This window comes from Pipistrellus hanaki (assembly GCF_964339955.1).
Source record: "Pipistrellus hanaki genome assembly, chromosome: 1".
In the NCBI taxonomy this organism is placed as follows: domain Eukaryota; kingdom Metazoa; phylum Chordata; class Mammalia; order Chiroptera; family Vespertilionidae; genus Pipistrellus; species Pipistrellus hanaki.
This window is the reverse complement of record NC_140503.1, coordinates 1500628-1524140: the sequence shown is the minus strand read 5'-3', so window position 1 is coordinate 1524140 and position 23513 is coordinate 1500628. Positions and strand designations below refer to the sequence as shown.

General features: G+C 62.6%; 2 protein-coding genes across 2 annotated transcripts in view; one reads left to right on the top strand and one right to left on the bottom strand.

The window, feature by feature from the left end:
- Window positions 1–343: 343 nt before the first annotated feature.
- The window catches only part of TDRD9 (tudor domain containing 9), a gene marked incomplete at its 5' end in the record, with an annotated part of 44937 nt that continues 21767 nt past the window's right edge, over window positions 344–23513 (top strand). The window contains 13 exons of the mRNA XM_084860838.1: window positions 344–576; window positions 10908–11014; window positions 12749–12846; window positions 13751–13972; window positions 14540–14662; window positions 15566–15646; window positions 17390–17554; window positions 17700–17803; window positions 20361–20425; window positions 21204–21258; window positions 21383–21467; window positions 22490–22547; window positions 23311–23415. Of these exons, the coding sequence (XP_084716964.1) occupies window positions 344–576; window positions 10908–11014; window positions 12749–12846; window positions 13751–13972; window positions 14540–14662; window positions 15566–15646; window positions 17390–17554; window positions 17700–17803; window positions 20361–20425; window positions 21204–21258; window positions 21383–21467; window positions 22490–22547; window positions 23311–23415 (1501 nt within the window). The remainder of the gene's footprint in view (window positions 577–10907; window positions 11015–12748; window positions 12847–13750; window positions 13973–14539; window positions 14663–15565; window positions 15647–17389; window positions 17555–17699; window positions 17804–20360; window positions 20426–21203; window positions 21259–21382; window positions 21468–22489; window positions 22548–23310; window positions 23416–23513) is intronic.
- On the bottom strand, window positions 5004–6448 carry RD3L (RD3 like; the record flags this gene model as incomplete). The annotated part of the gene is made up of 2 exons (XM_084864112.1): window positions 6142–6448; window positions 5004–5292 (listed from the first exon to the last, which is right to left on the bottom strand). Exons 1-2 carry the CDS (start codon window positions 6432–6434, stop codon window positions 5004–5006), a joined length of 582 nt encoding a protein of 193 aa, XP_084720238.1. The 5' UTR covers window positions 6435–6448.

Here is a 23513-nt window from a genome sequence, read left to right as displayed (position 1 = left end):
GCACGAGGGCGCAGGTGCACTCTGATTGGAGGGCAGGGAACAGGGCGAGAACTTAGGGCACACTCTGATTGGAGGTCCGGAAGCAGGGCGGGGCCTTGGGGAACACTCTGATTGGAGGACGTAAGAAGGGCGGGTCCTTGGGGCACACTCTGATTGGAGGACCTGGCCTTAGGGCAAACTCTGATTGGAGAACCTGGAGCAGGGCGGGCCCTGGGAGACACTCTGATTGGAGGGCCTGGAGCACGGCGGGGGATCAGGGCGGGGCTTTGGACACGTCGCTGAGCCACGTTCTTCCCACGTAGTCCTCAGGCGGTTGAGGCGGCGCTGAGGCCAGGCTGCGACCATGCTGCGTAAGCTCACCGTCGACCAGATCAACGACTGGTTCACCATCGGCAAGACCGTGACCGATGTGGAGCTGCTGGGCTCGCCGCCCGCCTTCCCGGCCGAGGCGGCCAGAGAGGAGGCCCAGCGCAGGGACAGAGCCCCTGCTGCCTGCCCTGTTGAGGCCCGGGCTGAGGCCCAGGCCCGGGCGCGGGCGCCGACACCTGCGCAGGCGCCTCAGGCGGCATCCAGGAGGTAGGCGGCCGGCCGGGCTGCGGGCGGGTGCGGGGCCAGGACAGCGAGGACTTGGGCCCCATTGGCACGTCCCTGGTCCCCGCTGCCTCGGCGATGCCAGGCCGTCCCAAGGCGAGCTGGCCACAGACAAACCCCGTCCCGCCACGCACACCAGCTAACCTTCCCCCGCCAGATGCGGAGTTCTAGTTCTTTATTAATAGAATATTTTACTTATTTATTTAATTGATTTTAGAGAGGAAGGAAGAGGGAGGGAGAGATCGCAATATCAATGATGAGAGAGAATCATGGGTGGGCTGCCCCCTGCACGCCCCTCGCTGGGGATGGAGTCCGAAACCAGGGCATGTGCCATGTCCCTGTGACCTCCTGGTTCATGGGTCGATGCTCAGTCACAGGGCCATGCGATGCGGCTGGGCTGGACGATTTTTTCAGAGCAGTTGAATTTTACATAAAAATTGAGTGCAGAGGGCCGCGGACCCCCTCCCCCCCAACCCCTCCAGCATTGCCCTATTAACATTTTGCTCTAATGTGCTACATTTGTTGCAACGGATGAAGAAGCGGTGTGGATCCATCATAGATAAGAAGGGGGCCCACTCTTGCGGCCACTCTGGCGCAGTCTGTGGGTTTGGGCAGATGTACAAGGACATGTATCCACCACCAGTATCATACAGAGCAGTTTCACTGCCCTGAACATTGCTCTGCTCCGCCTATTCATCTCCCCCCCCCCCACCCCCCACCCCGCCCGGCAGCCACTGGTTTTTTTAATATCTCTATTGTTTTGCATGTTCCGGAATGTTCTATGGTTGGAATCACAGGTATGTAGCCTGTTCAGATCGGCTTTTTTCACTTAGCCAGATGCCATTAAGGTTCCTCCAGGCCTTTTCATGGCCCGAGAGCTGATTCTTCTCTAGTGCTTGGTACGTCTGGGTACCGCCTACTGAAGAACACGTTTGGCAATTACGAATAAAGCTGCTGTGAGCACTCAGGCCCCAGGCCCAGGTTTTTGTGGGGTCAGAGGTTTTCAACGCAACTGGGTAGACACCCCGAGCGTGGGAGCGGGAGCTTTGGTCAGTTTTATGGGCGCTCTGCTCTGCCTGCTGCTGTGGTCTGACTTACGCAGCTGCTGCCTGTGGCGCTGGGGGCGGAGGATGCCTGCTGTCTTAGGAGAAACACCTGCCCTCTCTGAAGGCCCCGAGCAGGCTCCTCCAGCTCTGGGCATCTGCGTCCCGCCTGGCCCCTCCCCGGAGCTCAGCACCCTTTATGGGACAGCCCGCAGGGTGGTGGTGTTTTAATTTAAGTTGACCTTGTCTGTTGCTCTGTCTGATCCGGTGGGTCAGGGCTCATGGTGATTCCAGCCTTTGCAGGCTCAGCGGCTCAGGGGCTCTTGGGGCCTTGGGTGGCTTTGTTTCCTGGAGGCGGGGAGGGGACAGAGACTGCGCGTTGGGCGGCGGCTGCTCATGTGTTTGTGCACTTTGTCCTCTTGGATGACTCTGCTGAGTGACCCCGTGGGCTGCCCTCCTACTGACCCCCCCCCACCTGCTCCCTAGACTTGGAGGACAGAACAACATTGCTTTAAGTTACTCATTGTGGTGTGAGATTGGAAGTAAATTAATATTAACCTTGTCAAAAATGATAGTATGTATTAAGTGTTCCTATAAATAAGGACTAGTTTTTAAAATTTCCAATCTTTATGGACTGAGACTCTTGTAAAATAAATGAAAAGACAAAAATAAGCCCCATTCTAAAAATTATTACAATCGGTGTGTGTAAAATTGCTGTGAACTTGCCAGGAGAGCCTTAGCCTCGGGAGTGACGGGTGCCAACAGTGTCAACATCCGGCCGTCTCCCTTCTCCTGACGGAGTGTCCGGGGCCTGCACCCTGCCCTCTCCTGCCGGGGCTCCGCCTCGTGTGGTGGGCTCAGGGCAGCACCTCGGAGCCGTGCTAGCCCTCCGGACAGCTCCGGGGGGTGGGTGGCGTTCTGACTGTAGGTGAGGAAAAAGGCTGGTGGTAAGGTGGCTTGTTGCTCAGCTTCCAGCAGGAAGTCCTGGGAGTTAGGTGACCCCGGAGCGGCCCCCTGTGTGACATGGCAAAGGGACTCGGCAGATGGAGCAGAGGGTTCAGACCCTAAAACGGATCTAACCCGGGTTATCTAATCACAAGCACCTTCAGAGCAGAGGCCTCTGCCGAGCCGGGTTCAGGCAGGAGAGGGCGGGCCTGGGGTGGTTAGAGGGGGCCTCAGGAAGCAGAGAAGGCTGTGGGATGGCCGTCCCCGCTGATGCTCCGAGCAGGGAAACGGGGCCTCAGACCTACAACCTCAGGGCACGGAGTTTGCCGCAGCCTGAATGAGGTCCCAGTGGGGATCGCAGCCTGTGGGACCCTAAGCAGGGCCCGCTGGGTTTCCTGGATTTCCGGCTTACAGAACCTGCGGGGCGGCAGGGCTGGTGGCGCAGGCACACCTCGGAGACACCGCAGGTCGCTCCCAGACCCCAGCAGTGAAGCGAGCTCACGGTAACGGGGACACATGAACGTTTGGGGTTCCCACGCTAACACCACGCCATGGCCTGCTGAGTAGGCTGTATGTTACGCTGAAATCTCTGGACACGCCTTAGCTAAAACACTGACCCTCCCCTGAGCCTGGGGAACAACGGCCTCCATAGACACCCCCTGCGGCCTGGCCTCACAGCCTCCCTTTCTGAAACGCGGTGCCTGCCGAGCGGTGCCAGGGGGGCAGGCCGTCGTCGTCATGGCAGCCACAGGAGACGAGCCGTGGAGCTGGCTCAGGGCCTGGCACGCGTGGACGGTGTGCAGGCCTTGGCTGGCCCTGGGCCGGTCAGCAGCTGTGCGCGTGGGGCTGACCTCGAGCACCGCGGGAAGAGCCCTCGCCGCGCCCCCTGCGAACGGAGGCGGCACAGAGCTCTGAGGGCAGGCCCTCCGCGGCTCCCTGGGGCCTGTCCAACCAGCCCTGGTCGCCTTGACCCTGGTTATGGCACGGCTGGATCGGAGGCCACAGGGAGGAGGGCCAGGCGGGCGCTTTGGCGGGGAGGTTTAGTTCCGTTCTTTTTTTCTTTCATTTTAGATGAAAAATAACCCCCCACAAATCTCCAGATATAAAATTGTAGACATTAGGTTCCTTTAAGAATGGTAAAGTCTAGCCCAAGTTGGTTTGGCTCAGTGGATAGAGCATCCACCTACCGACGGAAGGGTCCTGGGTTCGATTCTGGTCAAGGACATGTACCTCCATTGCAGGCTTGCTCTCCTATGTGGGAGGCAACCAGCTGATGGGTCTCTCACATAGATGTTTCTTTCTGTCTCCCCCCTCCACTCTCTGGATTTCTATCCTCAGGTGAGGATTAACAAACAAAAGAGAATGATAAAGTCTAGCATCCTATCTAATAAGGAGGGAATATGCTAATTGATCCTCATGCCATTGCAAAGATGGCGGTGCCCACAGCCAATAAGGAGGGACTATGCTAATTGACTGCCATGCCCTCGAAGATGGTGGTGCCCACAAACACATCATGGCAGCACCCAGTCCCTTAGCTCCCCAGCCACCCAGGGCCGCCTGTAACCAGGGCCGGCCAAGGCTTGTGCGGCCGGCAGTGGCAGCAGCAGAGGTGTGATGGGGCGTCTCCTTCCCCTGATGGCCAGGTCGCCTCCCGTCCCTGAGACTGTGAGACTGTGAGGAGCAGGCTGGGCTGAGGGACCCCTCCAGTGCATGAATCTGGGCCTCTAGTTGGATCATAAAGATAAACATGAGTAATAAATAATTTCCTACTTTAATGAAGTTATGAAATGTTTAATTTAGGTATTAAGTATGCTGGTATTTAAAATGAACATGATATCGGTGTAAAGTATACGCCAGCATTGTTTTCTGAGAGTAGCAGCTACTAATGCTACAGCAGCCGTCTCTTTTTCCTGATCTGACACAGCTGTGTTTTTATACTTCCCCTTAATTTAGCTGAGATTAAAAATGAAGGGTCGGGATGAAGCCTTGTCTTCACGCTGCCTTTACGCTGCCCTCACTCCTGCCCCCGGGTCTCCCTCGGAGAGAATGCCCTGGCCACACAGTCGCAGGAGCGAGGGTTGACGCCACTCGCTTGTTCTGTGTGTAGCTTCCTCTTAGCATCAAAGTGCAGGTTGCTGTCCGAGTGTCACACAGAATCTGTCAAATCTCTTACTGCACAAATGCCTCTCTTCCTGTGAGAGGCTTTGAGGTATAAGAAAATACTTCACATGTTCTTTTCAAAATATTTAGGAAAGATTTTAGTAAAGAAACATCGCACTGCTGGAGAGGTTCAAAGGGAACACGCTCTAAACAGGACACGCCCTCATGGGTCTTAACTTTGACCTCACAGCAGAGAGAACGGGGAGGGGTCACGTCACCTTCTAAGCTCAGACCACCATGGTCCTGCGTGCCTCTGGCAGCAGCCTAGCGGGGCGGGGGGTGGAACGGCAGGTCCCACGTCCTGCGCGAGAGCATGGGGAGCCTGCTTTCCGCGTGCCGCTCCACGTAACTGGACACAGTGGGGATCTCGTCCTGGTCTGAGCTCCGGGCGCTGTTCCCCGGGCACGCAGGGTGAGTGGGGCCCCCCGCACCCCTCGCCAGGCCCGGCTGCCCGCCTTGCCCAGGGCCCCCCAGGGCGTCCTCCAGGACTTGCTTGAAGATGTAGACGATTTCCCAGGGCAGCACATCATTTTCTGCCAGGACGTCTCTAAACCTAGAGGGAAGAGGGAGAGGACGTGGTCAGACAGTGTCCTTTGCCACCCCTGTCTCCCACGGGCAGCACGTCCCGTGGCCGTGTGGCGGTGCCACCCCCCTGTCTCCCACGGGCGGCACGTCCCGTGGCCGTGTGGCGGTGCCACCCCCTGTCTCCCACGGGCAGCACGTCCCGTGGCCGTGTGGCGGTGCCACCCCCCTGTCTCCCACGGGCAGCACGTCCCGTGGCCGTGTGGCGGTGCCACCCCCTGTCTCCCACGGGCGGCACGTCCCGTGGCCGTGTGGCGGTGCCACCCCCCTGTCTCCCACGGGCGGCACGTCCCGTGGCCGTGTGGCGGTGCCACCCCCCTGTCTCCCACGGGCGGCACGTCCCGTGGCCGTGTGGCGGTGCCACCCCCTGTCTCCCACGGGCGGCACGTCCCGTGGCCGTGTGGCGGTGCCACCCCCCTGTCTCCCACGGGCGCACGTCCCGTGGCCGTGTGGCGGTGCCACCCCCCTGTCTCCCACGGGCAGCATGTCCCGTGGCCATGTGGCGGTGCCACCCCTGTCTCCCACGGGCAGCACGTCCCGTGGCCATGTGGCGGTGCCACCCCTGTCTCCCACGGGCAGCACGTCCCGTGGCCGTGTGGCGGTGCCACCTGGGCGGGTCTGCACGTGGCTTAGTTTATGCGTCTGGGAAAGAGATTTCGGGGTGACTTAAAGCGTTTCTGGCCAGTAAGACGGCAGCAGACCTTGCTCGCTGGCGCCCGGTCGCTGGGCATTGGATGCACCCGGTAAAGAGCTTGCTGACGGCGTCCGGGCGCGTGAGCGCTCAGACCCACGGCAGCCATCACAGCGAGGGGGCTGTTACCTGCTGAGAACGGCTCCCGCCTGGCAGGGCTGCACTCGCGAGCAGAGCGCTTCCAGCCGCCTTTGCTCAGTAGCGGGGATGGCGGTGTGGGGGTTCAGGTGGGTCCTCAGCCAGGGGTCGTCCACCCCCGCGCCAGCCCCGTGGTGCCCGTGGCCCACCTCCTGTGCGAACCGCTCCCGCTCCTGCAGGTGCCACTGCAGCTCCCGCAGCAGCGTCCTGGCCACGGCCTCCGGGCCCCGCGCCGCGCGCCAGGGGCTGGGCCGGGGCCACTTCATCCAGCCGAAGAGGGGCATCCGCCTGCGGGAGGGTCCGCGTTTATTCAGTGTCAGGTCTGACAGCAAAGGTTTGTCTCTGCTTAATGCCTTTTCCAGAAAAGGGAGCGCATTTCTCTGGGTAGATACACAGGTCAAAGGAAGGTCGGAACATGGATGAAGTCTTAATCCCTAACTAGGTCGATCGGTGCCCCAACCAAGCTTTAACCATGCTCTGGAGCTAAGCCGAAAGGAAACATGCAAAGTCAGAGATAATCTGCAGACTGAGCCTGTTCTGAGAGCCACACGAACGCTTGCTCTACAAGTTCTGAGGACACTTTAAATGGCATAGCCCAGCGCCGTCCAGAGACATGCGGGACACGGGCGCGGACAGACACGGGAGAGCGTACCTGGAGGCTGGGTCCGCGGTGGGGATGCCGGCCGGGCTCGGCCGCCTCCCTCTGCTGCTCCCGCCGCGCCTGCGAGGCTGCTCCCGCTCGCTCCCGCCGGGCTGCGCCTGAATAAATAACGTGCTATGTTGGGAACGAGGTTGTGAAGTCTTCCTGTGGAGAGGGCTCGCTAATTCACTTTGTAAGAGCGGAGGAAACGACCGAAATAGCTTACTACCGCGGCCGCCCCTTACAGGTCAGCCTGTGCCTGGCTCCTCGTCTGCACAGACGCCCGCGGCCCGGTGCTGCCCTCGATGCGATGGACGCGCTCCGATGTGGGGCGGGGGGGCGGAGAGTGGACGCCGGGCGAGCCGTGCACAGATGTGGCCCAGGGCGCGGGCTGCCTGCCGCGGCTGCGGCTGGGTCACAGGGAGTGTAATTCGTGCCTCGGGAGCTCCAAAAATAACCTTGTTGCTTTGACTCCTGAGCTGTGCTCCCAGGCCATTGGAGCCGGGTCCCCGTCCTCTGAGGGACAGCAGGAGAGTGGACCAGGCTTGGCTATTGGCAAAGCACATGTTCTGAGCAAGCCCCGTCACCGAGAGAGAGAGGCAGAGCCGCGGGGTCGGTGAGCTGCGGAGGAGCCGGGCGCCCCTCGTTTTCTGTCTGAGCAGTAGCGTGTGCAAGCGGGCCACAGCCACAGGATGCCTGCCCGCATGCACCGCGATCTCCGAAAACACGGCGGTGCGGCCGGGGAAATGGAGCCGTGAGGACATGTGACTCACTGTAGCGACCACCTCCTGTCAGGTGGGTGCTGAGGACCGGGGTGTCACTGTGCTGCCTGCAGTGCAGGCGGGGTCCGCGCTCCAGCCCTGTGTTCGACGGCAGCACAGTGGCTTTGCCTTAGATGACATCTACACTAATGAAGAGAAATATGCAAATTGACCATACCTCCGCAAGGACCACCAGCCAAACAGGAATGAGTGTGCAAACCAACCCAACAAAGATGGCAGGCTAATTTGCATACGCAGGTACAGTGCAAAGACGGAAGACCTAAGAGGACTGAAGACTGAAGAGGCTCGCTTCTCCGCTGTGGCCGGAGCGAAGGCCTGGGTCCCGGTGCCGGAGGAAACCGGTGCCGGCAGAGAGGGGAAGGAGGGCTGTCGCAGGAGTCTTCGTGCAGCAGGCCTCTAGTTTAACCGTATTTCTCTCTGGCCTTTTCCTCCAAACGAACCATGAAGAAGGGACATGGTTCACATTAGGCCTGCATGTCATGATGAGAGAGGTTATGTGTGGCGTCTGCAGCGCCCACTGCTCACAGGGCAGACAGTGCCATCAGCTGCAGCCAGGAGGTTTCAGTTACCGTGGTGGTTGGCGCTCAGGACAGTCCCCTGCCAGCTGCCTGCGGCCTCCCGCCGCTGCTGCCCTGGGTGACCGCCTCTGATTGCTGTGATTTGTGCTGCCTCGGACCTGGTGCAGGCCACCTGGAGCACATTAAGGCACTCGGGTCTGATATCCCAGCCTATCAGCACTCTTCTGGTCACTAGTTCTACTGCCCTCCCCCCCCGCCGCCCTCCCCCCCCGCCCACCCCCCCCGCCGCCCTCCCCCCCGCCGCCCTCCCCCCCCCGCCGCCCTCCCCCCGCCGCCCACCCCCCCCGCCGCCCTCCACCCCCGCCGCCCTCCCCCCCCGCCCTCCACCCCCCGCCGCCCTCCCCCCCGCCGCCCTCCCCCCCCGCCCTCCCCCCCCGCCGCCCTCCCCCCCCCGCCCTCCCCCCCCCGCCCTCCACCCCCCGCCCTCCAGCCCCCGCCGCCCTCCCCCCCCCGCCGCCCTCCCCCCCCGCCCTCCCCCCCCCGCCCTCCCCCCCCCGCCCTCCCCCCCCCGCCCTCCCCCCCCCGCCCTCCCCCCCCGCCCTCCACCCCCCGCCCTCCACCCCCCGCCGCCCTCCCCCCCCCCGCCCTCCCCCCCCGCCCTCCACCCCCCCCGCCCTCCACCCCCCGCCCTCCACCCCCCGCCGCCCTCCCCCCCCGCCCTCCCCCCCCCGCCCTCCCCCCCCCGCCCTCCCCCCCCGCCCTCCACCCCCCGCCCTCCACCCCCCGCCGCCCTCCCCCCCCCCCGCCCTCCCCCCCCCGCCCTCCACCCCCCGCCCTCCACCCCCCGCCGCCCTCCCCCCCCCGCCGCCCTCCCCCCCGCCGCCCTCCCCCCGCCGCCCTCCCCCCCCGCCCTCCCCCCCCGCCGCCCTCCCCCCCCACCCTCCCCCCCCGCCCTCCCCCCTCCGCCCTCCCCCCCCCGCCCTCCACCCCCCGCCGCCCTCCCCCCCCCGCCGCCCTCCCCCCCGCCGCCCTCCCCCCCCGCCGCCCTCCCCCCCCCGCCCTCCCCCCCCGCCGCCCTCCCCCCCGCCCTCCACCCCCCGCCGCCCTCCCCCCCCGCCGCCCTCCACCCCCCGCCCTCCCCCCCCGCCGCCCTCCCCCCGCCGCCCTCCACCCCCGCCGCCCTCCCCCCCGCCGCCCTCCACCCCCGCCGCCCTCCCCCCCGCCGCCCTCCACCCCCGCCGCCCTCCACCCCCCCCGCCGCCCTCCACCCCCCGCCGCCCTCCCCCCCCGCCGCCCTCCACCCCGCCGCCCTCCCCCCCGCCGCCCTCCCCCCCCGCCGCCCTCCACCCCGCCGCCCTCCCCCCCGCCGCCCTCCACCCCCGCCGCCCTCCACCCCCCCCCGCCGCCCTCCACCCCCCGCCGCCCTCCACCCCCGCCGCCCTCCAGCCCCCACTGCCCTTCACTCCCCAGCTGACTGCAGCCTCTAGGCCTGAGCGGCAGCTTTGCTGAGGGAACCAAGGAGTAGACGTCAGGGAACTAGTGACCAGAAGAGTGCTGATAGGCTGGGATATCAGACCCGAGGGCCTTTGATGTGAATCCATCGTATTAAAGTGACTTCAGACCTCCGTGTTGGCATCGCCGGCCTTCCTCTGACAGCATTCCGGGTAGACCCTCCCCCAGAAACCTGTGCAGTGCTGCAGGCATTTGCATGTCACAGTGCAGGTATCTTTTCTCACTGAAAGATCGGGACATTAAAAAAAAAAAACTGATTTGAGAGAGAGGGGAGGGCAGAGGGGGAGGGAGAGAAACACTGATTGGCTGTCTCCTGTACGCCCAGGCACGTGTCCTGACCAGGAATCGAACCAGCAGCCTTTTGGTGCACAGGACGCTGCTCAGACAGCTGAGCCACACCACCAGGGCTGTTGGGGACATTGTGTCTCTTAGTTTGCGTATGGCCTCGGATGGCATTCTTTAAAAAAATGACACAGGCTAGGTAAGGGTAAGAGTATGCCTTAGGTTAGCGCGTCCCTCTGCTGGGCCTCCCCCGCTTCTGACTCCCACAGGTATGGCGAGAGGCACCGCCCCCTGGAGCCCAGCCTGCCGGTCACCGGTGAGGTCCTGCCGCTCTGGGCGGCCGGCGTGGCTGCCGCCGCCGCGCCTCTGGCCCTGAGGCTGCTCCGGTGCCGACGGCAGGGTCCGTGCCTCCTGCCCCACGGGCTCTGGAGACGCGGAGGGGACCGTGTTGGCTGCCGAGCCGTGGGTTCTAATGGACGCGGGCAGGCGCCGCCCTCAGAGGCAATGTCAGCCCCGGCGGCCACCTCCCTGTGATCTAACAGTTTATGCATTTGCCAATTTGAAGGATGAAAAATGGTTTCGCATCACTTTAATTCGCATCTGCTTGGTAAATGACTACGAATTTGAGTGTATTTTTACTTTTTTGTTGTGAATCCTCACTGAGGATATTTTTCCATTGATTTTTAGGGAGAGTGGAAGAGAGAGGGGAAGACAGAGAGAAACAACAGTGTGAGAGACACATTGATTGGTTGCCTCCTGCATGCGCCCTGACCAGGGCCTGGCCTTGGGCCAGGGAGGAGCCTGCAACCGAGGTACATGCCCTTGACCGGAATCAAACCTGGGACCCTTTGGTCCGCAGGCGGATGCTCTATCCACTGAGCCACACCATCTAGGGCTCCCTTTCCTTGCTAATTGACCATTTTCATTTCTTCTGTGACTTGATGAGTGTTCAAGCGTTCCTCAGTGCAGGGTGGGTCCTCGGCCTCTCGGAAACAGGGCACTGAGTTTGGGTGTTGTTTGCAGGTCTCTGGGCCGGAAGAGCGGGGAGCTGGAGTACATTAACAAGTACAGGCAGCTCGAGGCTCAGGAGCTGGACCTGCACGGCAGCGAGCACCCAGCCCGTGGGCCAGGTAACCGCGTCCTTCACGGCTGCAAAGCAGGAAGTGCGCTGGGCACGCGCCGAAACGCTTGCTTCTCTCCTTTAATTGGATTGTTGGGGATGATGGTTAATAAAATTGTATGGGATTCAGTGTACAGTTCCAGAACCATCACCTGCATAGTGCATGGTGTGTTTACCATCCCAAGTCAGGTCTCTTAAAACATTAACTTCTTGAAAGCCTAAGAAATGTAGCCTTTTGGCCAATAAAGAATCCATGCTGCTTGCTTGATTGGTTGCCTCCTGCACGTGCCTCAAATGGGGGTCACGGATCGAGCGCAGCATCGATACATGCCCTTGACCGGACTTCAACTCAGGACCCTTCAGTTCGCAGCCAATGCTCTAACCACTGAGCAACCAGCCAGGGCGGCTTTAAGGACTCTAGCTGAGAGTGCTCTGGCGGCGGGGGGGGGGGGGGCTCACCAGCTGGGAGGCAGGAGGCAGCACTGGTGTGTGTCAGCGGAGAGGAGCTGTGGGGGAGTGCGGTGAGGCCGGGAGGGAGGCAGCGGGCAGCCCGGAGCCAGTGCCTCTGCTGGCCCAGAAGCAGCTGCTTTGGCTCTGAGAGGTTTGACAACTCGGACTCTCCTTTCAAGCTCAGGACGAGTGCCCTCCTGGATGCACGTACAGGCAAACAGCCCCCCCCCCCCCCCCCCGCCGTTATTCAAGCAGCTAAGGAGCCACCTAGCGGAGAGCACGGGGAGCAAGGAGAGCTGGTGCCGCGTGTCGGGTGGACAGATGGAGGGACCGGGAGGTGGAGGGAGGGACGCTGCGGGAGAGGACGGGCTGGCGGAGAGTTCGGCGCTTGGGCCAGTTTAACTGGGAAGTAAATGATTCCCGTGAGAGTTCCTCTGCCATGGATTTTTTTCTTTTCTTTTTTCCCCTCATTTTTTTAATTAAGGTATTATATGTGTACATACCTTACCAACCCCCCCTCCCATACATGCCCCCCTCCCCTCTGCCATGGATTTCAGTGTCAGTTTGCCAAGGGGGTCGGAGGTCCAGAGTTACAGGAGGAGCGCCCAGGAGCGCGGCGAGGGGGCGGCGCCCGTCACGTGTCTGCCAGCGGGAGGGCCCCTCTGGGCGCCGTACCTCCCTGCTCCCAGCTGTTCAGGAGGAAGCAGCGACCTGGAGCACTCACCGTGTGCGTTCTGCGGCCGCTGCTATGAGCTGTGTCTGTGCGCTCCCTTTGAGCCCCATTGCCCAGCAACGAGCATCTGCCTGCAGGTCTCCTGTCTCTGACGGGCGGGCTGGGCCCCACTCAGATGTGTGATGCAGAGCGGGGACCAGGGACTTTACTGAATCACCCTCAGTGTGGCCTGTAGAGCACGGTGTGCGCGCGCGTGTGTGTGTGTGTGTGTGTGTGTGTGTGTGTGAATGTGGTGTACATGCAGATTAGAAATAACATGGGGTGGTTTGCCTTGTCTTTTTTAAACCCTCACCCGAGGATATTTTCCCATCTATTTTTAGGGAGAGAGGGGGAGAGAGGGAAAGACAGAAACATCCATGTGAGAGAAACACATCAGTTGGTTGGTTGCCTCCTGCCCGTGCCCTGACCAGGAGCCTGCAACCGTAGTACAAGCCCGAGGCCGGAATCGAACCCGGGCCTCGGGTCCGCGGGCCGGCACTCTACCTGCTGAGCAAACCCGTGAGGACGGCCTGGTCTCTGTCCAGGTGAGAAGTAGCCTTGTGCTCATTTTGTCTGATGCAGGTCCGCGGCCCCCTGTGGCTAAAGCCAGCCCTGTCACGTGCGTCCCTGAGACAACGTACACGTACCCGGACCTGCCCATAAACCGGTGCAGGGAGGAGGTAAGAGGCCTGTCCTGATGGGTTTTGTGGTGTGGACAGGTGCCGGGCCCAGCCCTCGGGTGGACAGCCTGAGGCTGGAGGGGCAGGCGGGTGCCCGCGTGTGCGCTCCGAGCAGAGGAGCCAGCAGGGGTGTTGGCGCGGCCTGGAGCACCGGCGGGCCTTCCTGGGCTGGGCTTCGTCTGCTCGGCGTCCGCGCCGGTCTCCCACGAGGCTGTGCCTCGTCGTCCTCCGCTCCCGGGAGGGCCGCTCACTGCCTCTCCCGCCCAGAGACACTGATGACAGGCCCCGGGGGAGTTTCATTTTTGCTTTGGATGGAGGCGCACACACTGATGGAGCGGACGCACTTTGCTGGTTTAGAGGCCAGTGTTCCCCTGAGTGTGCTCCCTGCCCGGCACTCGCTCACACAGCCCAGGTGGCGCGGGGATGGCGGGGGGTGCCCATGCCCCTGACCCCTGGACGTGGGCAGTGAAGCTGCTTAAACAGGTGTCTGAGGAGTTTTAAGTGGCCTTTTCAAGCCACTTGGATGTAGTCACAGCTGTGTTTCCATGTTTTCTTTACTAGAATTCCATGTTTCTCAGTAGAATTACTTAAAAACGTAAGAATAATTGAAACTTAGACTTAGCAAGAGCTGTAGAAACCAGTTTGGTGTTCGGTCTTCTGGGTGAAGAGCTGGGAAGCAGAGGGGAGTTGGCCTGGTCTCTGTAGAGGCAGCTGCCGGCCGTGGAGGACACGCTGTTGACATGTAGCACATGTTAGCCTTCTGCTCCTCCGTGATGCCGGGTGGCGGTTCCGTAACTCAGGGGAAGGAAGGTCGTCCAAAGCTTTCTCTGGAGGAACGCTGGTTCTGAGGTGACTTCAGGCCCCGTTCGCTGCGGGAATGCTGAGAGAGCTTTTCCGCTTGCAGGTTCTCTCTCTGATAGAAAGCAACTCCGTGGTGATCATCCACGGCGCCACCGGCAGCGGCAAGAGCACGCAGCTGCCGCAGTACGTGCTGGACGACTGCCTGCAGCGCGGCGCCTACTGCCACATCGCCGTCACCCAGCCGCGCAAGATCGGGGCCAGCAGCATGGCCCGCTGGATCAGCCGGGAGCGCGCCTGGACGCTGGGCGGCCTGGTGGGCTACCAGGTGGGCTGCCCGGAGGACGAGAGCCAGCGTCCGAGCGGACGGTTTCCTGCTGGGATTAACACGAGTCCAGCCCTGACCGGTTTGGCTCAGTGGATAGAGCGTCGGCCTGCGGACTGAAAGGTCCCGGGTTCGATCCTGGTCAAGGGCATGTGCCTTGGTTGGGGCACATCCCCAGTAGGGGGTGTGCAGGAGGCAGCTGATCAATGTTTCTCTCTCATCGATGTTTCTAACTCTCTCCCCCTCTCCCTTCCTCTGTAAAAAATCAATTAAAAGGTACTTTAAAAACGAGTCCAGTTGCTCATAGAGTAGAACTGTGGCATAATTTTAAAAAGAGTGAAACTGAATTTCTTGAAAATAACTTTAACTTTTTTCCAGCTTAATAGGAAAAAAAAATCCAACTTATGGCTTTTATACTTTTACCTTTTAATTATATTCTTGTATGTAGATGCTTTCGTCCGTGATTGTCTTAATGTAAATTGGTATGACCCCCCGATAAAACGGATGCTTTGGAGTTAAATGCAGCTGTTTAAACCTGAACACGTTCCCTTCCCGCTCCGTCCCGTCCAGGTGGGGCTGGAGAAGGTGGCCACGGAGGACACCAGGCTGATCTACATGACCACCGGGGTGCTGCTGCAGAAGGTGGTCAGCGCCAAGAGCCTGGTGGCCTTCACGCACATCTTCATCGACGAGGTGCGTGCCCTCCCTCGCGGCCTCCTGGCTCCGCTGGTCTCGGTTCACGGAGCCGGTGCAGGGCCTGACGCTGTGCAGGGACCGTGGGCCAGCCCGGAGATGGGAGAGGCGGGGTCGGGTTGGACTCCAGCGGGGCTGAGGGCCCTGCGCACTCCCGGAGGAGAGGCCTCGGGGTTCCGTGGGGAGCAGCTCCATTCCTCCAGCGGGAGACGGTGAAGTGCGGAGGCCGGAGGCCGTGCCTGGGTCTGGGGCGTCATGCGGGCTGCTGGGCGTTGGCTGCTCTGTTCTCTCTGCTCCTTCCCCACGCGGCGTGCGGGCTCCGGAGGTGCCACCCGGGAGACTGGCTTTTGCCCGAGCAGCTCTGGCTCCACGTGGCAGAGAAATGCCCCTCAGCAGCTTCCCCCGTCCTGACGGAGCCCCGGGTCCTGTCCCTTGGCTGTCGGCTGGTGCTGGGGGGGAAGGGGAGGGGCGGGAGGAGGGGACAGGCCAGAGTGGCTCCAGGCCTCGGGCTCTGCCAGGAAGGCCTCGGCATGAGGAGGGCCACGAAGCGGCCGCGGCAGTGCTCCGCAGCTCTCCTGCCGCGCCTTCTTCAGGCCGGCCTCCCGTCTCCGGCCTGCAGTGCCCGGGCCGCAGCACACGTCCCGTCAGACGGCACTGCTGCCGGCCGCTGCCCCGCACTCACCACTGAGCAGCAGTTAACGTGTGACCTGCAGAGGCGCGGGCGTGGCCCCTGGTTCTCCGGGCTGGGGCCAGGTGGCGTTGGTTGGTGTTGAATGGGCAGGGCCAAGGGTGCTGAGCATCACTCTGCCCAAATGCCCGGGGCTCCCCTCAGCCGGGCTGACCCAGCAGCGCCCCGCCCCCGCCGGCCCTCCCGTCAGCCGGGCTGCCCTGGGTCCTTGGCAGGTGCACGAGCGCACCGAGGAGATGGACTTCCTGCTGCTGGTGGTCCGCAAGCTGCTGAGAACCAACTCCCGCTTCGTGAAGGTGAGCGGCCTCGGGGGCGGAGCACGCGGGGCTGAGGCTGACGGCGTGGCCTTGCCTCCTTCCTTCGGCAGTGACGGACCCTCACCGTCCTGGTGGGCAGTGCTGAGGCCTGGCCGGCCGGCCGCGGGAGGCCTGCTCGGAGGGCGGTGGGCTCGGCTCTGGGCACCGTGCTGCCTGAGGTGGCGACGCCGCAGCCGGAGGCAGGCCTTGAGGGGCTGACATGATGGGACGTGGGTGGTGGAGCCCCGCTGTCGTGGGAAGCACCGCGTGTGCAGGCGTGTGCAGGCGTGTGCAGGCGGCTGCAGTCGCCGCTTTGAAAACGGCACCAAAGCGCAGGGGAGTCTGAGCCCAGTCCGATGCAAGGCGTCTTAGAGACCCACATGACGCGGCACCTGACGCCCTGGGGTCAGTGCTGTCCGCCCTCTGAGCAGAAGGGGAGGCGTAGAGGGGGCAGAATGGGCTCTGTCATTGGCCAGGGCTGCGGCGGGCCCCTGCTGGAGACGGGCACTCGGAGTCGGGCCGGGCTGGTCTCCAGGTGCCTCAGCTACTCGCTTAGCGGACGTCCCTCCTCCCCACGAGGGCGCGCTCACCCGGTGGCTCGGAACCCACGTGCAACCCTGTCTCACGCTGGAGGTGACTGAACGCGTGGGAGGGTGGCCAGTGCTCTCCTCCTGGGATTCTGACGTAAGGACGAGGTTAAAGGTGGTCAGACAGACCGGACCGTTTATGATGGTCATTGTCGTGACATCTTTTGCTCTACGGTAGTTCCTTTTTTTCTAGTTTTCAGTAGTCAGGAGAGTTGGTGCCGTGATCTTTCTGTCTCCCTGCTGCCTGTGGCGGGAGCCTGCCCGCTGTGCAGGACGCAGGAGCTGGCCGTCTGTTCAGCAGCGTCCTGCTTTATTAGAAAACGTGGAGCAGAGCGTTTTCTGGATGCGGGGCCTCGATAGGGGGTGCAGCTGGGCCAAAGGTAGAATTGAGGCGCCAGGAGGCTTCGCAGGCAGTTTTTGAAACTGGAAAATTCCTTTCCTGTTACTTTTTAAAAAGAGACGGTGCCCGAGCGCCGGCAGACGGCCTCCCACTGCCTGTGGGGCCCGGGCAGCGCTGCCTGCACCGCGGGCCCAGGGCAGACGCGGCCTCAGGTTTCACCCAGGGCTCCTCAGAGTGTCCTCTCCGCCCTGGGCCCGTCCCCTCCACGCGTCTGCTCGGTGTGGTGCCACCGTTTGTGCCGAGCGCCACAGCGGAGCACAGGTCTGCTCACAGCGCAGCCGCCCCGAACGCCCGCGTTCCCTTCCCGCCACGCTGCACCGCACGCAGGCTCCTCCGCGGGAGCCGGCCGTGAGGGCCTCCCGGGGAGCGCTGTGCTGTGAGGGCGGCACCAGCGCGCTTCCCTGGGCAGCACCCAGCCGTGTCCGCAGTGTGGGGGCTCCTCCCTGGTCCTGCCCCGTGCCCAGCCGTCCCGTCCCGCGTCCCCTCGGCTGCTGCCCCTCCTCCCGGAGCGCCTCCAGGCCCTCCCGCTTCCAGTGGTTTCTGAGCAGAGGCTCCTTTGGGGGCCGGGGCCACGCCGTTGGGACCCCGTAGCTCCTCACCCACAGGTGTGTGAGGAGAAGGGGAAGGCTGGCAGCCATCGCCCCCACGAGAAGTCGGGTCCGCGCTGTTGGCATCTCGGAAGGCATGGACCAGCGGCCCCCCTTCCAGCCGTCCCCCTCACCTGCCCCCGGTGTGTGTCCGTCTGCCCGCCCGCAGGTCATCCTGATGTCGGCCACCATCAACTGCAGGGAGTTCGCCGACTACTTCGCGGTGCCCGTCCAGAACAAGATGAACCCGGCCTATGTGTTCGAGGTGGCCGGGCAGCCGCACGCCATCGAGGAGTTCTACCTCGGCGACCTGGGGCACGTGCCGCACGGCAGGGTACGCGGGCGGGCCTCCGCGACACGGGCTCTGGCGCTGGCTGCACACGCGTGCCTCGCCTCGGGGTCTCGGTCACAGCGCCGCCCTGAGGGGAGCCGCAGCCCAGCCCGATGCCCTCCGACCCCTCGGTTCCTCCTGCTTCCAGCTGTCCCCCCACGTCCTGGAGGAGCCGGTGATAACGAAGGACATGTACGAGGTCGCCATCTCCCTGATCCAGATGTTCGACGACACGGACATGAAGGAGAGCGGGTAGGAGGCCCCCGCGGCGGCCGCCGGAGCTGTGTGTCTGTTAGGACGCGATGTGGAGACTTGGTCGTCCCTCTCGTAGTTAGAATGAGCTCAGCGTCTGGTGAGGTTTCCACGGGCCACTTCCCCGACGTTAGGACCACACCGACCTTGGCGTCCAGCCAGGCAGTGACGGCCAGGACCGCAGGCCGGCGCCCCCATCGCTCCCCTCTCGGGGGGTCCGCGCCCACGCTCACTCGCTGAACCGGGACCTTTGCCCGAGGAGCACCCTTGGGCGCTCGTGGTGCTCGGAGCGTGTTGTTTGGCAGCAGGTGCTGCATCCGGGACCTTCGTTGCTCGCGGCGCTGAGTGCGCACACGGTGCATCGGGGCAGCTGGGCACTGACCCTGCGGCCTGCGAGACCCCCGCCCCCGCGTGCGTGCCCCTCTGGCCGTCACCGGCTGTGAAAGGGAGATAGGCTGGGGGCAGTCACGGTCCTGGCCCCTCCTGGAGGCCCTCGGCGAGGGGCCACCCGGTCACTGCCAGCCTGTGGCGCTGAGCGCCGGGTTAGCTGTGTTTAAAATTCCTGCCTGTGTCATTACACTTTCCACCATTGTGCTTGGAGTCATCCCATGGGTGTCATTTCATTACTCCCTTCCTCTCCTGCACCCAGCCTCTCCTCGGGTCATCCTCATTCTTCCCGCAGCAGCCCCTCACACGTTGCCAGAGAGTCTGCGGGAGCCTGCTGGGAAGCTCAGTTGGTTAGTGTTGTTCTGACGCACAGAGGTCTCAGGTTTGAGCCCTGGCCAGGCACTTACAAGAACCAACCAATGCCCGGCGGGCGGGGCTGAGTGGTCGGCCTATGAACCAGGAGGTCACGGTGTGACTCCTGATCGGGCACGTGCCCAGGTGTGGGCTCGATCCCCAGTGTGGGGCTTGGAGAAGGCAGCCGATCAAGGATTCTCTCTCATCACTGATGTTTCTATCTCTCCCTCTCCCTCCCTATCTGAAATCAATTTATATATTTTTTAAAAAGAATCAACCACGCCGAAACTGGTTTGGCTCAGTGGATAGAGCATTGGCCTGTGGACTGAAAGGTCCCGGGTTCGATTCCAGTCAAGGGCATGTACCTTAGTTGTGGGCACATCCCCAATAGGGGTTGTGCAAGAGGCAGCTGATCGATGATTCTCATCGACATTTCTAACTCTCTATCCCTCTCTTTTCCTCTCTGTAAAAAATCAATAAAATATATATATATTTTTTTAAAAAAGAATCAACCAACGAGTGTGTAAATAGAACAACAAATCTCCCTCTCCCCCTTCCTCTCTCTAAAGTCATTAAATAATTTTTTAAAAAGATGTCTGTTGGTAGCCCTGGCTGGGTAGCTTATTTTTTATTTAGCTAAAAATATCTTTATGTCATTCTCCTTCTTGGAATAGTCGTTAGATGTAAAAGTTAGGTTGCTATTATTTCTCCCCATATTCTTGCTTTCCCTGAATTGTTATTGAACTTGATTGAGATGGAACTTACACGCATTGAATGCACTCGTTTTCATTGTCCTTCCTGTGCTCGGTGGTCTGGTCTTGTCGGCATCTCATGCCGAGTCGCCTCTGGCCGGCCTGCTCCCGCAGGGAAGCCTGCTTTGTGGTCGGGCTGACATGCAGCCGTGGCGCCTGGGCCGTGCAGGCTGGAGCCGGGGCTCCCTCTTCGCCGCCGCTGCCCCTTGGACTCGCGGGGTCTGGTGTGGGCGCTGCTGCCCGCAGCCTGTCCTCCCTCGGTCCCCTGTCCTGCGCGCGGCCTCCTGCCCACGGGCTGCTTTTCCGCTCGTTGGTGCCTGTCTTCTCATTCTCTTGGGACTTAGATTGATTGATTTAAGTGAATCACAGGCAGTTTTCTTTTTCGATGGTCAGTTGTCCACAGCTTGGCCACGGGACCTTTGTGAGTTGGGCGCATCGTTTGACACGTGGCGTGTCCTTGCTTTGGGCACCAGCTGGCAGAGCGGGGGTCAGTGCTGTGATCTTCCCAAAGCCCTGGCTGGCACGGAAGGCTGCCTGGTCTGCAAGGCAGGTCCTCACTGCCACCAGGCCATCCAGTGGCGGGCCGGGTGGGGGCGGCAAGGGCGTGGTTTGAGATCTTGTCCTGTAAAAGGCTTCCTGATGACAGTGAGGACCTTAGAGTTTATCTTAAAGGCATCTCTATTGGTTTTAGAGCGGGAGGCGGGGCGGGGGGAGGAGCACCGGTGTTGTTCTGCACTCACTGACTCTGTATGTGCCGGTGCGGGGTCGAACCAGTGACGGGCCTGTCGGAACGACCGGCTGACAGCTGCGCTGCCGGCCAGGGATCGAGTTCGTGTTCAGGGTGTTAGGTTTGAGGGTGGATTACAACCAAATCCAAGGAAACGTGGACAGACAGTGTTTATGGGGGAGAACAGGGGAGCCTGCGGCCCGGGGACTCCTCGCGTTTCCTCGTGTGGAGAACGGTACCCGCGTGCTGGCGAGGCTGTGGGCACCGGGCGCTGCAGGACGGCGGGCTCGGACGGCACGTGTCCTCGCTGGTTAACGTGGCGCCTCCGTTTTTACAGGAACAAGGCCTGGGCGGGCGCCCAGCTCGCCTGGGAGCGGGGCAGCGTGCTGGTGTTCCTGCCGGGTGAGTGCCAGCCTTCGGAGAGGTGTTCTCTGTCTCTCCCTCTGAACGTTTTAAAAAATAGGTTTTAGAGGGAGGAAGGGAGATGAGAGAGAATCATTCATTGGCTGCCTCCTGCACGCCCCCCACTGGGGGCCGAGCCCACAACCCAGGCATGTGCCCTGACTTGGAATTGAACTGTGACCTCTTCATCCATGGGGTGATGCTCAACCACTGAGCCACACTGGCCAGGCCTTCTTCACTATTTCAATGTTAATAATGTTTTAGAGCACATGTGTCAAACACAAGGCCCGCGGGCCAAATCCAGCCCGCCAGGCCTTGCAATGTGGCCCGCATCACATGATGCATCACATGATGACAGCACCGTGCTGTCATCACTGCACTCCGCTGTCAGTTTATGACATTGTCAGTTTATGACTGTTCAGTAAACCATTCGGCCCGCGATTTAGGCTGGATTTTAGATTTTGGCCCCTTCTCTGATTGAGTTCGACACCCCTATTTTAGAGTGATAACATTTAATACTTCTTAACCAGAGTGATAACATTTAATACTTCCTAACCACTACTTGGTGGCTGTAGAAGTTTCCCTGCTCGTTGTAGGAAATCAGGGAATGGGGGGGGGGAAGCGTACGGCACTGCTGGGGGTATGGGGGGGCGTTTCCACTTGCTGCCCTCACACGCCCGGGGGGGGGGTGCAGTGGGTGGGGAGGGCCCGCTTTGACGGAGGCGTGCTTTCGCCACGAACGCACATCTGCTTCCTTGCCTCCCCTCTGCGTGCCCAGGTCTGAGCGAGATAAACTACATGCACGAGCTCCTCACCAACATGATCCAGAAGAGGTGGGTCAGTGAGCGCTCATCCTCAGGAGCACACGCCCGGCTTCTGCCTGCAGCGACGAGCCGAGCGCCTGCGCGGCCAGCAATGCTGTGCGGCCTCACTGTGCTCACACCGTGTCCCCACCAGGCTGCAGGTCTACCCCCTGCACTCGAGCGTGACCCTGGAGGAGCAGAACAACGTGTTCCTGAGCCCCGTGCCCGGCTACAGAAAGGTGGGCGCGGGGCTGCAGGGCACTGCACCCTGTGCTGGGCGTCTGTCTGGCTTTCGGTCAGTTTGCCAGGGTGTCATCTCCTCTGTCCTGTTAGGAGCGCAGACTGCCCGTGTCCCTGGCACTGCTCAGGCGACGTCGGTGAGCGCAGCCTGTGCCTGAGCGAGGGGCGGTCAGCCTGCAGGGCAGCGGGCCTCGCTGGAGCCCAGGCCGCTGCTGCACAGCCCTTCCGGGGCCCGGCTCTGCCCTGACAGTGACCCTGGGGAGGAGCAGGTGCTGTGCTGCGGCGTAGGGTTCAGTAGGGACGGCCGGGGCGTGGGCCTCACCCACGGCGGTGCGATGAACACACCCCTGCCCAAGCCTGCGTGGTCCAGTCAGTAATGGCGGGCAGCGCGGTCAGGGAGGCGAGGTAGGGGGACGGGTGCCTCCGGCTGTGCAGGCGGGTGTCCCGCAGAGGGCGCCACACCAGGACACGGCCGCTCCCTGACCTGGCTCCCCCGCGGGCGGAGCTCTCAGCACCAGCCCCGTTAGCCCGGTTCACGGGCCGGGTCTGCCCCACACCGTGAGTGGGCGGTGCCATCGTCTCCATTTCACTCATGAGAAAAGCAGGCAGAGCTGCCTGAGCCCCGCGCGGCGGAGGGAGCTGGGGTTCAAGGCAGGGTCAGCTGGTGGCCACAGGACTCTGACATCTCCTCCCGGCCCAGGCCCGGGTCAGTGGTCAGTGTGCGGTGGGGTAGGGGGGAGGAGAGGGCCCAGGCCCGGGTCAGTGTGCGGTGGGGGAGGGGGGAGGAGAGGGCCCAGGCCCGGGTCAGTGTGCGGTGGGGGAGGGAGAGGGCCCAGGCCCGGGTCAGTGTGCGGTGGGGGAGGGAGAGGGCCCAGGCCCGGGTCAGTGCGGTGGGGAGCCAGGAGATGGCGCCTTTCAGAGCCGCAGCCCAGTGTCAGGAAGCTTGTAGCGGCTGTCTGAGTTGGAGCCTGTTAACCTGGTCATTCTGGACGGGGAGAACCTGGCTCTTTGCTGTTCGCAGATCATCCTGTCCACCAACATCGCCGAGAGCTCCGTCACCGTGCCGGACGTCAAGTACGGTGAGACACCCGCTGGGTGGGGGCTGAGGGGGGCGGTCCGGTGAGACCTCCGCCAGGGGGGGCTCTGAGGGGGGCGGTCCGGTGAGACACCCGCCGGGTGGGGGCTCTGAGGGGGGCGGGGCAGCGGCTGGTGGAGAGGGGGGTTCTGGCCAGGACGGCCTGAGGAGCAGCAGGAAGGCGTGCGGCCAGGACAGACGGACGGTGGGTGGGCTGTCTGTGGCGGGGGGGTGGGGGGAGTGTCTGTGTGTGTGCTGGGGGGAGAGCAGAAAACAGGTCTCTGTTCTCAGGAGACCCTGCGGGGGAGGAGGGGGAGGCGGTGTGGCGGGAGCGGGTGCAGGTGAGATGAGCCCTGCAGGAGCCCAGCGGGCTCTCGGGGGACAGGGCTGAGGGAGAGGCGTGGCGCACCCCGGGGCAGGCGGCCTCAGTGAGGGAGGAGGGAGCGGGCACCGTAAAACAGGACGGAGGCACGGGGTCTCTGGGCCCTGCAGCTGGTGACCAGGAGGTGGGGGCCACTCGGCTGTGGGTGTGGGGAAGCTGTCACTGCAGGGCTGGGCCTGGGCAGATGTAGAGTGAAGGCCGGCAGCCCCCTGCCCCCAGTGGCTCCTCCTGTGACAGTCGGGCTGCAGGGACCTGTCCTTTCTGCCCCAACGCCCGATCCTGGGAGGCGGGAGCGGCCCGCCGCCCGCAGGCCTGCCCCAGCTCCGCCCCGGGCCTGCGACCGGCAGTCCCTCGCTGCCCTCCTCACACCCCCTCTTCGGTGCAGTCATAGACTTCTGTCTGACGAGAACTCTGGTTTGTGACGAAGATACGAATTACCAGAGCCTGCGCCTGAGCTGGGCCTCCAAGACCAGCTGTAACCAGAGGAAAGGTGAGTGGCCACACGCCTCCACCTCAGCTGTCCTTCCTGCGTGCTCAACCCCTCCCGCCACGGGGCCGGCTCAGGCCTGCCCGAACCCTGGACCTCTA